At 40.2% G+C, this 14,920-nt stretch overlaps 1 protein-coding gene across 4 annotated transcripts in view; it reads right to left on the reverse strand.

Annotated features, from left to right (window-relative positions):
- Positions 1-2,961: 2,961 nt before the first annotated feature.
- Positions 2,962-14,920, reverse strand: part of LOC142138328 (uncharacterized) — a 58,853-nt gene continuing 46,894 nt past the window's right edge. For 3 of the 4 annotated variants that reach the window (XM_075194923.1, XM_075194921.1, XM_075194922.1), the window contains exons 8-11: positions 12,515-13,989; positions 6,302-6,356; positions 4,385-4,463; positions 2,962-3,786 (exon numbers count right to left, since the gene is read on the reverse strand). In XM_075194923.1, coding sequence (XP_075051024.1) covers positions 3,759-3,786; positions 4,385-4,463; positions 6,302-6,356; positions 12,515-13,989 — 1,637 coding nt within the window. In that variant the 3' untranslated portion in view covers positions 2,962-3,758. The remainder of the gene's footprint in view (positions 3,787-4,384; positions 4,464-6,301; positions 6,357-12,514; positions 13,990-14,920) is intronic. The other variant, XM_075194924.1, reaches the window with a different exon arrangement.

Below are 14,920 nucleotides of genomic sequence, written 5' to 3' on the forward strand. Positions count from 1 at the left end.
TTATTTTTGCTAATGATAAGTTCTTTCATGTTTTTCAACTAAACTGTCTCTTTAAAAAGGGGGTGAGCTTTGAATTTTTCCAAATGACTCCGAAAACTATCAATCTCTATTTCAATCGAATTAATCATTTAAATATTCTCTGTAAAACATCATCAGATATGTTGGCACTATATAAAGGATAATGTTAATAATAAAGGTTAATAATACAAAGTGGAGAGACCTTTTTTTTATTATTATATCACTTATTCCTTAAACCATGAGTTTACAGCCTATTTACTCCAATCACTGAGGCATTCCATGACCATGATAAGGCACCATTTCCTATTGAATTGATCAAGAATATGCAATCTATAAAATGGCTGTCTTCACGGTGTATAGATTATATGGACACTTTAAACCAACATAATCTCAAACATATGGGGGTTTATTTACTAAATTTCAGGTTTGAAAAAGTGGAGATGTTGCCTATCGCAATAATGATTAAAGAAAAAAATTAAGGTTATTGAAATTCAATAACCTCCTTAATTGTTTCTTTAAGATTTTTTTTCTTTAATCGCTATTGCGTATGGGTTTATGGTACACCCCATGAGTTAGAAAAATGATGGAATAATCCATTGGACCTTTATACAATAAGGGCGATCTTACTACTTACAATTAGTGCAACTTTTCCATTTTCCTGCCTTTTTCCTTTAATTCTCATGTTGTCTATAGCAACCAGATTCTAGCTGTCATTTTGTAGAATGTACTAAATAAATGATAACTAGAATCTGATTGGTTGCTATAGGCAACATTTCCACTTTTTCAAACCCGCAGTTTAGTAAATATACACCATGATCTTTCCAATTAATTAGATACAATTTAAATTTTTTACAAGCTACTGTAAAATGCACTTATTTTATTAAAAATGTCATTTTCAAGCTAAAACAAGTTACACAATTTGAATTTGGTGGATTCTCCTTTATCTGTATGATTATTAAAAAATACGGAGAAAAATGTACTTTTACATATTATTTGCCACTAGGTCACACATCGTTACTTTCACAAAAATATTGACAGGAGTGCTAGGGAGAGAATATGGTAAACAATGGAATTGCACTAAATGGTAATCTCTGCAACCAGCTTTATTAGCAGCATTGTAGCAAGAGGGTAGAGTAGTCTAACAAGAATATTTGCATTTATTTCCCTTTTTACATTATACTGTATTTTCCTCAAGATAGAGTCCCAAATGTTGTCCTCCTCCTTAAAGTAGAGCAGCCAGTGTCACACCTCTACCTGCACTGGACAAACTCCTCTGAAATCTAGAAACCAAAAACAAGATAGTGGTCAGAAATTTCTAAGGAGAAATACAGCAGCCAGCCCTCCTTCCTACACAGTACAGCAGCCAGCGCTTCCTCCATCTTCCCTATACAATACAGCAGCCAGTGCTTCTTCCTTACACAGTACAGCATTCCTTCACTCCTCCTTCGACAGTACAGCAGCCATTGCTCCTTCGCCCCTCCCTACACAGTACAGCAACCAGCGCGCCTTCCCTTCTCTCTACACAGTACAGCAGCCAGCGCTCCTTCCCTCTTCGCTACACAGTACAGCAGCCAGTGTCACGCACCCTCTACACAGAACAGTAGCCAGTGCTCCTTCTCCCCTCCCTACAAAGTACAGCAACCAGCTGTCATTCCCTCTTCTCTACAGTACAGCAGCCAGTGTCACGCAACCCTTATACAGTACAGCAGCAAGCATCACCCACCCCCTACACAGTAGAGCAACCAGTGTCACGCATCCATTACACACTACAGCAGTGTTCCTTCTCCTCTCCCTACAGTACAGCAGCCAACACTCCTTCATTTCTCCCTACACAATACAGCAGCCAGCGCTGCTTCCTCCCTACACAGTACAGCCAGTGCTTCTTCCCTACACAGTACAGCACCCCTAAAAAGTACAGCAACTAGTGTGACGCATCTCCCTACATAGTACAGCAGCCAGTGTGACGCATCCATTACACAGTACAGCAGTCAGTACTCCTTCCCTCTTCTCTACACAGTACAGAAGTATCTGCCCCCCCACCTTTCCTACAGTACAGGACCCAGGGTCGCGCACCCCCTACACAGTACAGCAGCCAGTGATCCTTCCCCCCTCCCTACAGTACAGGAGCCAGGGTCGCGCACCCCCTACACAGTACAGCAGCCAGTGATCCTTCCCTCTTCCCTACACAGTACAGCAGCCAGTGATCCTTCCCTCTTCCCTACACAGTACAACAGCCAGCTCTTCTTCCCTACACGGTACAGCAGCCGATGTCACACACCCCCTAAAAAGTACAGCAGCCAGTGTCACACACCTCCCTATACAGTACAGCAGCCAGTGTCACGCATCACCTATACAGAACAGCAGCCAGTGTCACGCATCCCCTACAGAGTACAGCAGCCAGTGATCCTTCCCTCTTTCCTACACAGTACATCAGCCAGTGATCCTTCCCTCTTCCCTACACAGTACAACAGCCAGCTCTTCTTCCCTACACGGTACAGCAGCCGATGTCACACACCCCCTAAAAAGTACAGCAGCCAGTGTCACACACCTCCCTATACAGTACAGCAGCCAGTGTCACGCATCCCCTACAGAGTACAGCAGCCAGTGTCACGCATCCCCTACACAGCCAGTGTCACGCACCCCTTCCCTACACAGTACAGCAGCCAGCGTCATGCATCCCCTACACAGTACAGCAGCCAGCGACCCTCCCCCACCCACCTACACAGAATAGCACCAAGTGCCCCTCCTCCATCCAGTATAGCAGATAGTTTATGTTTAGTAAACCTATTAAGCAGCATTACATGAGAGAAGGAAAAAGCCCTAAAATGATATATAACTATATTTGTATGTTTTTGTTACTAATTAAAAGAACTGCACTGGGTAAATAAATGTTTTTAGTGCTTGTATTCCTCTGATGGCATGCAATCAAAACAAACATCTCAGTAACAGTAAAGTTTCTTTATTTTTTAAAATTGGGATGTTATATCAAAATAAGAACATTATATATAAAACAAAATACAACATGCATATGCACACTAAATGAATAACAAACAAGTTTGTAGATTGAGGCTCCATACATGATAGCCCTTCTGAGCCCTGGTGTTGGGTGGCAAGTTGGAGAATTTTTGTATGGAAAACTTGTCCTGAGATACCATTACTAAGGTAATAGTGTGCATTATTTCCCTTAGTACGGTAATAGTACGCATTATTACTGTTAGCACGATAATGTTTAATGCTGACCCGGAAGCAGAAATCCAGGTTAAAATTACCGTATTAACTGTAATAGAGCACAGACTGCGTTACTTTCAGCAGTAACGTGGCCAATTGAATTCTCCCGTGTATTTTGTTCGTGGAAGTCAACACAATCACAAATAACTATAACTCATATTATAAAACTTTGTTTTCTTTGAGCCTATTACACCAAACAAACACTCTGGGGCATATTCAATTGTCCACGCTACTCGGACTATTACCGCTATTACGGTAATAGTGGGCGTAATTATCGTTAGTACCTTTAACGCCAGGGAGCTGCGAGCTGAAATCCGGCTTAGAATTACCGTAATAACGGTAACAGCTTTAACGCTGTGTTACTTTTGCAAGTAACACGGACAATTGAATATGCCCCACAATCTCCATCTTCTAATATTTGAAACCCAAAAAGGTAATTGGTCTACAAGTATTAAAAAGCAATAATGTGCAAGCACAAATTCTTTTCAGTTTCCAGTATTGTCCCCATATTTTTACTTGTAGTGTAGGTTCTTGTAGACCCTAAAATAAGAACACATCGAAAGTTAGAAAAGGATTACATAAAAGAAAACAACAAATAAAAAAAAAAATCTGTTTGAGATGATAAAAAAAAAATTTAAATTTATAATAAAATATATTTCTTCCACACAATGCTGTCAGTTTAAGGAGGTGATTATTTGAATGTGAAACACCCTGCTGTCTTCAGATCATGAAATCTTTTTTGGGCAGTTCACTGCAAAATACAGGGGTGAAAACACCCAATAATGACTGGGCATGCTGCATTCTTAACGGTTTAAATATCCAAGTGAAACTCATGACAACAGTACAGCAAGTTAAAGTTAAGTGGTTTAAGACTGATCTTTCAAAACTAGATGACTTTATTGGTTCTGGGATACCAGTAAGATCACAAGGCATTTAACTAACAAGGCAGCACACACACTTATTAATGTCAGCCCAACTAAATGGAGCAAGCAATGCAAATGGGTCACATAAAAGTAATGTGGCAATTCATTTTTTCAAATTTTTATTACTACATACAGTAAGAAAAAAAAAAAATATCTAGTAATCAACAAAAGGTTAAGCATGTTTGTATTATTATATATAGGATTATTCACTGTACTTGGAGATGGTTCTTGGGGCCACTTGTGGAGAGTTGCATATAGTTGCACATTCGCTGTTAACCCTTTGAGGTGATGACCCTTTCAATAAAAAAAAACAACAATTGTAAATTTGAAAAGTAAAACATAGCTAGATTTGGTTTATACAAACAAGTTGAGTGTTGCACTATTACTCATGAAGGGTTCTATAGAGTTGTTGGACCCGTGTGTTTTTTTATAGCAAAATATGCATTTCGGTCCTGCGCTTGCACAACAAAATTAGAGCAAGTCCCTATAAACTCAGGCGCATCTTACAATTACTACCTTGTACAGAGAGGCAGAAACAAGGAGGGAAGGGGCGGGCAAGTGTAGAACAAGTACAGTTAAGATATGTTCACGTACTTGCTGCCTATATAGAGGTTGAGACATGTTTGTCAGGAGGCATATCTGTTCCCTAGTACAAAATACGTGCTAATGATCATCATGCTCTCATCACTACTAACCAAAATAGAGTGAATTTCCTAAACTCTCACCAATCAAAGCAAAGCCAGTCTATATTGATTAGTGTGAAAAGTTCATAATTTTTAGGAGGGACCCCACACGGTTTTAATTATTTATTAAAAAAACCACACCATAAAGTGCCAACATCAAGTTGATGAGGGTGATTGGTGCCTCACTACTGCATAATACACTTAAAGTGTAACATATGCTTTAAGCGTATCTTCCTCCATCATCTGTATTGTAAGCAGGATGCGGAGTCCCACGTATCTGAAGATACGTGCCTTTGTAATCGCTAGATTTTTGGAAGCATTTTGCACCTGTGTTTATGATGTAAAACTTGTTCAAGGCAGAAAAGGAAAAAAATCTTGAGCCGAGCTTCTTCTAAGTAATAGGTGTATAAGTGATTACAGCTGTAGGGAAGGAACAATGCAAAGTTCTATTAGTTAATGAACGTAAGCCAACAACGCAGAGTGCTCAATTTCAACCTATGGCAGAAATGTCACAAGAACCAGCTCATTTGTGTGAGTGTATTCATTAGGACAAAATTGTCAAATGTATTCAACCCTACATGAGGCCCTAAGAGAATCGAGATATTATAAGTGCAATATAGAAGAAAAAAAGAAGGAAAGGGAAGAAAAATGTCTTTTAATTTTAACACACAGCTGTACGAACAAATCCTTATTTTACAATGTAAAACACAGATGTAGCACTGTGAGAATGAGAAATCAATTTTAAATAGCACAGTGTTGGAAATTAAGATTTTATTTCCAAAGAAGCCCACATAATGATAGACCAAAACCTCTAAATTGTAAAACCTTTGTTCACGCTCTGTTCTCAAATCTGTTTCTTGTCATGTCCATTTCGTAAGTAGCCTATCCCCTAATGCATAATTTGAGTGTGCCCAGGCTGGCTACTTGCCCGCCCTTTAACCCCCCTGTCTCACGTCCATCTCTGGTCTCATCAGATTCATTAGTACTTAGATCCTTATGTACCTTCATGCATAACTTCAATGCACCCAAGATGGCTGTCTCCCCTTGGCACCTAATGTACCCCTTCCACTTTAAGGGGCATATTCAATTAGCTTTTGGATTCGCGGCAATGCGCGTTACCGCGAAAAGTGCGCGTTCTTGCGGGTATTACGGTACCGCATTAACGCGGATTTTCGTACGCAACCCTATGGGCTGCGAACAAAAATCCACGTTATTGCGGTAACGTGTATTACGTTTCGCGGCCGTTCCGGCGCGTTACTGCGAATCCAAAAGCTAATTGAATATGCCCCTAAATGTTTTGTATCACGTGTTCTTTATATTTCGATTGTAAGGTGCTTTGAGAAAGTGCTATATAAAAAGATATTATTCACTTCTGTTTTCCTTTTATTCTTTCACACTCTACAATGGCTTCCTATGGCCAAATGCACATCACAAAAACAGTTTACTTACTGGATGAAACAGGACTATGAGGCAACATTCGACTTGGAAGAGCTGACGCCACAGCCTGAAAAGTAATTGTTGATAAGCATGTTAAAGATCAGAGTATAATAGTTACAATTAGGATACATCAAACTAGGAGTATTAAACGTTGAATATAAATATTCCTTTTCAAATAAGAATGGAGACAAGCATTCCATGTGAAAGAAGCTTATTTTATAACAGTTCCATTGTGCCATCCATAGCAGCAAGTCAAAAAGAGTAAATTAGCAACATGATTGCAATGTACTCATCTTGAAAAGGCAATACAGGAACCTGGCTCATAATTGTGTATGTCACAGAATACTCAACGGCCGTTTCAGTGCTCGCTAGGAACCTTTTTCATGGGTTTCAAACTGACCATTTCAGATTGTAATGAAATTTGGTATAATAAATGCTGCAATGGGTATAAAGAAAATCCCCAAATTTTAGGTTGACGTGTACACTGCTTTTGAAGTTATATGCCTTTAAAGCTGCAATTTTTTTAATGAAAAATTTGCTTTTAACATTCTCTTTTTTTAAAAAAAAAAAAATTGCATTTGTATCTCACCTAAATGAGATAGTGAGCTGGGATAGGTTTTATTTTAAAAATATTTTAATTGGCTTTTATATGTAACAGCTGTATGTTGTAATAAAAATGAAAAATGTAAAATTTTCAAAATCAAAATTTTGATTTTCTCAAAAAGACATATTTTTAAATTTTTGAAAAACATCTCAAAAATTGTTCATACTGCTGTTTATAAATCCCCAAAATTTTATTTTTGGATCATGATGGGATCATCTGCTACAAGAGCTCTCATTTTTGAGTTATTCATGAAAACTGTATTTATTAAGGCACTATAACTGACAAAATCAGGAAAACAGTTCACTTCATTAGAGGAATGCAAGTTTTTATTCAGGTGTGTTTGGGGACAGGTTTCTATAGACAGCGCCTGTTTACACTTCTGCACAGGCGTACAAACTTAAGTGGAAAGATACTCCATGTAGGAAGACACTTCACTTTGTGTTGTGGGCTAACTCCAGGAGCAAAATTGGATGATGAACATGGCACCTTTGTAGGCTGGAAGCATGCACACCGCATAATCAAAGGGCATCATGAATCGGCAGTGTGAAGTCCGGAATGTTACAAAAACAGTTCCCTGTTCTGGTGCATGATGCTGTAAATCACTTCAGGAGCACAGCAGCCTAATGTCGGTCAGTAAGATAGATCCTGAGCTCAATAACAAAACACTGAAAACCATCCATCCAAGTTTTATTGTATGGATTGCTACTTAAGCTGGGTACACACTGTTTTTTTTTCAGTCAATTATCGGGTCAATCACCCGATAAACGACTGTTCGCCCAGATATCGCTTCAGTGTGTATGCTTACATGCTGAACGACAGTCGCCCCATGTATCCGATAGTCGTTTCATTTAGTTGGACGATATGTTTAATATTATCGTTCCAATCACCTACCGATCAGCTGTCACAGCTACCTGTTACTCCGTTCTGATGCCTGCAGTTCCTCCAGCTGCCCCTCTCTCTACTTATCCTTCACTGCTGCAGCTGACCCTACGGAACTAGAAAGTTGCTTGACAGCCTGACAAACTACAGAAAGCCACGACTTCAGTGCAGACCTTTCACCCCTGAGAGCACATGACTTCAAAGTGCATGCATGACAGGAGGAGATTTATTACATAGACACACAGGGGACAGCGCAGAGTGCTGGTGCTGCCGGCATCTTGCTTCAGCCAGGGATCCTGTCAAATGTATGAGAAACACACACAGATCTGAAGGTAAATCGTTCTAGTGTGTACACAGTTATCGGCATGCTGATCGGGGCTGTTTTTTTTTTTCTGTCATGGAGAAAGTTGGTAAAACTATCGCATCGTTTGAGGTTTCATGTAGTGTGTACCCAGCTTTAGTTAGTGATAGTGTTTCCAAAACCAGCACTCTTGTAGAGCCTGGTAAAAGCAAGAAAGAAAATAAAAGAAAGGACTTGTGCAGTTTGTGATAAAGCCATTATAACAGAATCTGAAAGAGTGTTTTGTGCTATATGCAATTCTCAAAACAAAAAGGCCAGTCACCTAAGAAATTTAAAGAGCCGATTGCATGGATGAAGGAATAACCAACGAGGATTCGTATACAATGCAAGGCGTTAAAAGGACCAGATCTCTAGCAAGTGTAGATACGGATGACAGACATTCCCAGAGTGGAATGCTCCAGGGATAAGGAAACATTCTTCCAATGATGAATCAGAAGAAATTAAAGAAACACCTAGGGGAGGGAGGGAGAGGAAGAGAGGTCAATATTGACATCCAGGCAAAAAGTTTTGAAATTATGCAGAACATCATTGAATTCATATGTGAGGCTGTTTACTGCCTTTGGCAGTTGATGTGCAGTCACAGAATTGTGTAATCTTCCAGTTGAATGCAGTGTTCTTTTCTAGAGAAATATTAAATACCATGATGCACAAATTATTAGGTGGGAAATCAACAGACTGTAGAGTCAGAAATGTTCCTCCTTAACTGTAGGTTCCTTGGACTGCCATGATTTCAGTGAAGGCCCGTGGCGAAACCAAAAGGAAGAGCCTGAATTGGTAATGTTCCGATTGAATATCAAACCTGAGAAGGGACTGATGGCCCTTCCAGTTGGGAACATGTAAATATGTGTCCTTGATGTACAAAGCCATCATGAACTTATCCCATAGCATGCTGTGAATTACCGACTTCAAAGACTCCATCTAGAATTTGGGCATATGCAGCTGGGCGTTTAAAGTTTTGTGGTTCAAGATTGGCCTGAATGAACCTTTAGGTTTATGAAACAAATAGGTTGGAATAAAACCCCAAAACTCTCTGATTGTATAGAACTGGTGTAACCACCCATGAAGAAATCGGGGAGTGGGTGGCCTGTCACAGAGCAAGACATGATCTATCATGTACCCCCCCCCACGATTCCACTCACCCATACATCTGTGGCAGTCTGAAACCACTGATCATGGAATAGTAGTAGATGGGCTCCCAACACAGCGCATCCTGGTGGGCAGAACGTCTCTCATGCCGATTGCTTGTCGGCAGACTTGGCTGCTGGATGGCTAACAGACCATGCCTGGCGTCCACACTGCAAACCACCCGTGGGGGTGGACACCTATCCTCTGGAGTGATGATTCCTTGATCTGCCGAAGTAAAGAAAGGAGCGAAACCTTTTTCCTCCTGTTGCTTGACAGATAATGTTATGAAGATCTGGCCCAAAAAGAGAACTCCCAAAAATTAGAAGGGACTCAAGAGTCCTCTTCGACTCCACATCAGTTTCCCAGGACTTAAACCAGATAGTCTGACGGTCTGTGTCCCAATCAGTCCCATATCTAGTCCTCTGAATCTGTTCCATCAAAGGAAGCAATTCAGATCTGGGCTTGCCAGCTAACAAACACTCTGAAAGCTGCAGAGACCAGTGTTCCACAGTCTATATCACCTAAGCAGATGCCAAGATCGGCCATAAAGGAGGCACCCGTTGCCAAGAAAAGGGGCTTAAGGACATCCTCAACTTATGGTCCACAGCACCCTTAAGTATGGCTGCATTGGGCATGGGGATGTGTGGTTGTCTAAGACAACTACCAACACGTGCGTCTACCTTGGGAGGCGCTTCCTATTTACCAATAACCTCAGGGGGAAGAGGATAACAGGACTGTAGTCTACGGGACACCTGGAACTTCTGATTCGGCAAGTTCCAGGCCTCACACAACAAATTTTCTTGCTGGGAGGAAGAGGGAAAAGAAAGAGAGCTTTTGACCTCCATTTAAACAGAAAAGGCTCTACGGTCTCTGGGATTCTGGAATGTATAACATGGCGTACAGTCATTATCCTCTTTTGTGGAACTTCATCCGCAAAGGAGGAGTTCTCCATGGCTGATCCAATGAGCACCTCGCACCCTCCTCCTGGGAAGAAGAGTCATAATCTGACTCATTCCCAGCCTGAGGCGCCGCTATTCTCCTGTACTTACGCAAGGAAGATGGCAAAGTGAATTCCAACATCCTCTCTAAAGAGTAGGAACCGAAAACAGTCACTGTACCCAAGTCTATAGACCTCTGACTAAAGCAAGTTCCTCTGAGTCTGCCCACACGAGACCCGCAGGACCTTGGCCTGACTCCCAGAAGAGCCGGAGGGAACCTGGGAAGAACTGCCCCCGATTGAGAACGGATTCGCTGAGAAATCTCAGCCATAGAGGTGGCTAGTGACCTAGCCTAGGCAGAATCTGTCATGTCTGAATCAGGACCAAAACCCCCAGGCACACAAGGCAACCAAACCACAGACTGGTAGACTGCACACAAAGCACCTGCACCTGGCTGTCCAGGAGGCAATTCAGCATTGCCAGGCGCCGACTCTTGGGGGGACGTCGTCATAGCTCTGAAAGATCTCCCCCTAGCTGACTGAGATAGAAGAAAAACACAATAAAAGACAGAAGCAACATACAATCAGGGAAAGAAAATGAGCTTGCAATACAGCCCCAGAGCCCAATAACTCTGAGGGATTTACCCACTCAGAAAACAGACCCCCACAACCTGGCGGCCAGATGTCAGAACTTAGAACAAGAGTCCTGGAGCTCCAAGATGGCTGCTGTTCAGGTGTCTGCAGACATGAAGCAAGAGACCACTGGGGAGGATGTGCAGGGGAAGGGCTCATCCCCAGGGACCAGTACTGGATTGGAAGTGATCCTGAAGCGCCCCCCATCAAGCCAGTGTCTAGCAGGGCCTTACACTACAGAAGTAACCCCTACCTGACCCAGCCACCTAAGAAACATAATGGCTGTCCCCGCTAAGAGAGAGAGCTGTCCTCGGTGGCCAAAGGCAGCTACCTAACTATCCCTCTTCCAGCACTGTGCTGGGAGAGGTTTATACTTCCCATCTGCTGCTCCTCCGTTACGCAGTGAGGCCATGGCTGTTCTCCTACAGCCGCTGCCTAAGAATGCCAGGTACGCTTGTTGTTGCCTAAGAATGCCAGGTACATTTGCAATGACTATGGCCGGCTTTGCTGGACGTGTCCTCAAAACACATAGAAACTGAAAACACAAAGGAAAGGGAGTGTTTTTGTTTGACCTATCTCTAGCTAAAGAAGACAGAAGCAAAACCATATACCTTCATGAAAAACAATTCTTGATAGGATAATTAACATTTATTCGCCTGAATGAGTTAGTCCTAAACAAAAAAAAAACTGCTGAATGCGACCCACTAGGCAAAACCTATTCATTTGAACAGGAAAGGATCTTTATATCTGCTGTAAGAAAAACCACAAAAGAAATGCTAATGTGACTCCACTCAGAGTTAATTTACATTGCTACTGACTATAAAACCACTGACATCTATTTTGTTAGCAGATATGAGATAGAAATAGGACCTTGTGCTAGATAACCTAAAGTTACCTGTAGAGAAGAGGCAAAAGCTTTACTAAAATGTCAGAAACAATGAGGTACATCTAAGGTATTTTTTTTAGCAATCTAGCATCTAACCAAATACTGTTTTAAAATTTCCCTGGATCTACCAAATTATGCTTTAAGAAGGCAAAAAGACAACTTGCAAACTCTAGAACGTTCAATGTCAAAATCACTTTGACAAAACGATACAGTACACATTATTACCGGACATTTTTATAAGCCAACTGCTTATAAAAATATTGCCCTACAACTGTGAACCAGGAAAATGAGAAAAGCACTCTGATTGGCAAATTATATCTTTTTAGTGGATCAATGTCCTCTGGATATAGCCTCTGAAGATGACATATAACTATAGGTCACAAGTTGACAAGAAAATGCCTTTCTATCAATTGGTCGGCTGATAAAGTCCACAATGCAAACTCCCACAAAACGAAAGATATTGAAAGATATTAGAATGACGGAGTCACAATTAAGGTTACTAATTGAAGAAATAGCATATGGAATTATTCTATGGTATGCAGTGAGACAAGCTGGATACACATTTTCATATACAGAAATTTCATATACAGCAAATGCTTGGATAACCATTTGCTGTATATGAAATTGAAACAGATATGCCAAGTTACTATATTTAGACTGTTCAAAAGCAACAACGTATTTTTGCACTATGACTGAACTGGTACATTTCCAGATTATCTATTATACATATATTCAAACATACAGAAAATGTTGAACTGCTTAGAGAAGACTTAACCAAAGACAAGAAGGAATTCACTTACTGTATGAGGCAATGGAGAACAGCTGTTGTCTTTTGAGAACAGAGAATTATTGGATGCTACATTAAATGTTGAATTTGAGGTGCTTATTATAAAGGTTTCAGATGCCCTCTTCTTCCTTTTTAAGATTGAGAGTGAAATATCATCACTTGCTGGTCTTTTGACTCTCAGAGATCCTGGTGAGTTAACCAGAGAAGATACAGTTTCTGACAAATGAGATTCAGGTTTACTGGAACCATCCTCGACTAGCTTTCTGTACAAACTTTCAAAATCATCATTTTTTTTAAATTTTCCAGGGCTGTGTACTACAGGCAACGTAGAAAAGGAATTTCTTCTGGTTAGAGTGCATGTCTTTTTAGAAACCCACTCCATACGTTCTTTGCAATATAAAGATTTCACTTCTTCAAATTTAATTTGGCTTTTGACAGTTAAAGTCTTGTCTAAGGGTATGGTCCGATTGCTCAGGCTGCAATTTGATTTAAAATTGCTTTGATGAGGGCTGTGTAATACAGGTGATGCAGAAAAGCAGCATCTTCCTTTTTCAGTGTCTATCATTTTTGGAATTTGCTTAGTATATTCTCTGCGGGAAAACATTTCCTCACCAGTTTTCCTTTGCTGTTGGCTGGCAAATGTCTTACCTGAGCATACGGCCATATTGTCCCCATTGTATGTAAAGGTCTTGTCTAGGCTCATACTATTACCCTCATTCAAAACCCACGTCTTGTCCAAGCTAAAAGTTGTATTATTGTCTTTGCATAAGGTGGTCTTTACTGGGTTTATACCTGTACTATTCTCATTAAGCATGAAAGGCTTATTTAAGCTAACAGTCCTATTATTCACATTGCCCACGAAGGACTTCCCAGGATTTACAATCCTATTACCTTTGCTGTTACATGTGAATGTTTTATCTATAGCAGGAGAAGCTGTATACAAGGGTAGAGAGCCTTGTAACAAAGTTGGCTTTGGTTTGTCAACTTCCCTACACTTTAAAAAAACGGATTTGTTTGAATCCTTATTCTGCCAAAAAGTGCTGTCATATGCCTGAGAATTAGTTATAGTTACTTCTTTGCTAGGTGCAGAGCATAGCATAGACTTTGAAGACACAGCCCTGGAAAACGTTCCTTTTCTCCTTTTTATGCCCAATATTTTTCTATTTGTATACCAAGCATTACGCCTATAGTATCTGACAATATTGTCAGATGCCTGTTTTTTCAAAGCCAAATTCCACAGTCTGCTGAGGCACTCTATCATGTTTGGACAAACATCAGCAAGACTTTTATTCTGTGGGTCAGAAAAAATGATTTCTTTGAGATGTAAAGGATCAACGTTATCCACATGACAGAAATTTTTGGTAAACTCCCCAGAATCTTTGAGAGAGCAATGCTTATTGGATTTGGGTGAGGTTTCTAAGAAAGATGAAACAAGAAAGGTCTTGTTAGCAATACTGGAGTCAACGTAACTCTTAAGTCCTTTGCTGTCTGGAAGTGAAAAACAAACAAACAAAAAAAATTATAACATTAAAAATACCTAATAAAAATAGTATGTGGCATTCTTATACAAATCTGATTCAAATACAGGGCATATTCAATGAAGCCAGCACATTGCGACTACACATTTAAAAGTGTCAACATTTTCAAGATTCGCAACATTGCGGATTTTCCTTCGCAACCCTATGGGGTGCGAACTGAAATCTGCAGTGTTGCGGTAAGATGTTGACACTAGCCGCAATGTGCCGGCTTAAATGAATATGCCCCATGAAATGTTAATGTGTTTAACTTAAGAAAATACTACACATGCATATATTAATAGGTTTAAAATGTAAAACAATCAATCGTTCACAGAAAAATAATCTATAAAATGGTTACATTTCTCCTCATCCTCTACATTCCTTGGTGAATTATAAACAATAAAACAGTACAACTGCCATTAACAAGCGATAAATGTCACTTCAGAGTTACAGAACCACCAGACAGCAAGAGATGTAGGGCTGGTCGATAAGTGGTTAAAGAAAGAAACATTGACAGGTATGAGATAAATAGTGATGACCGACTGATATCACACGGCGAAAAAACAACCGAGTGGAAAAGGTACAGACCTAAGTGATCCAATGATATTTTAGGTAGTGAGAGTGGAAACATAACTGGTTGAGGCTTAGGGAAAGGAATAATTTTAGTTCATATGTTTAAAAAATAAATTAAAAAAATGAACACATAGTTAGGAACAGTGGAAATATTTGTGGCTGTTAAAAGCAAACCTTACTACATAGCATACATCAGTATGGTGAGTGAAGTCTGGAGAGAGTTAAACAAAGACCAATGTGAGCTAAATGTTGTAGTTTGAGGAAGAGAGAAGCCAGTAGTAAGGAAAAATATGCAGTAAAACAGATGCAAGGTTATACCCGATTTATAA

Source organism: Mixophyes fleayi, chromosome 2, assembly GCF_038048845.1.
Source record: "Mixophyes fleayi isolate aMixFle1 chromosome 2, aMixFle1.hap1, whole genome shotgun sequence".
Taxonomy (NCBI): Eukaryota; Metazoa; Chordata; class Amphibia; order Anura; family Limnodynastidae; genus Mixophyes; species Mixophyes fleayi.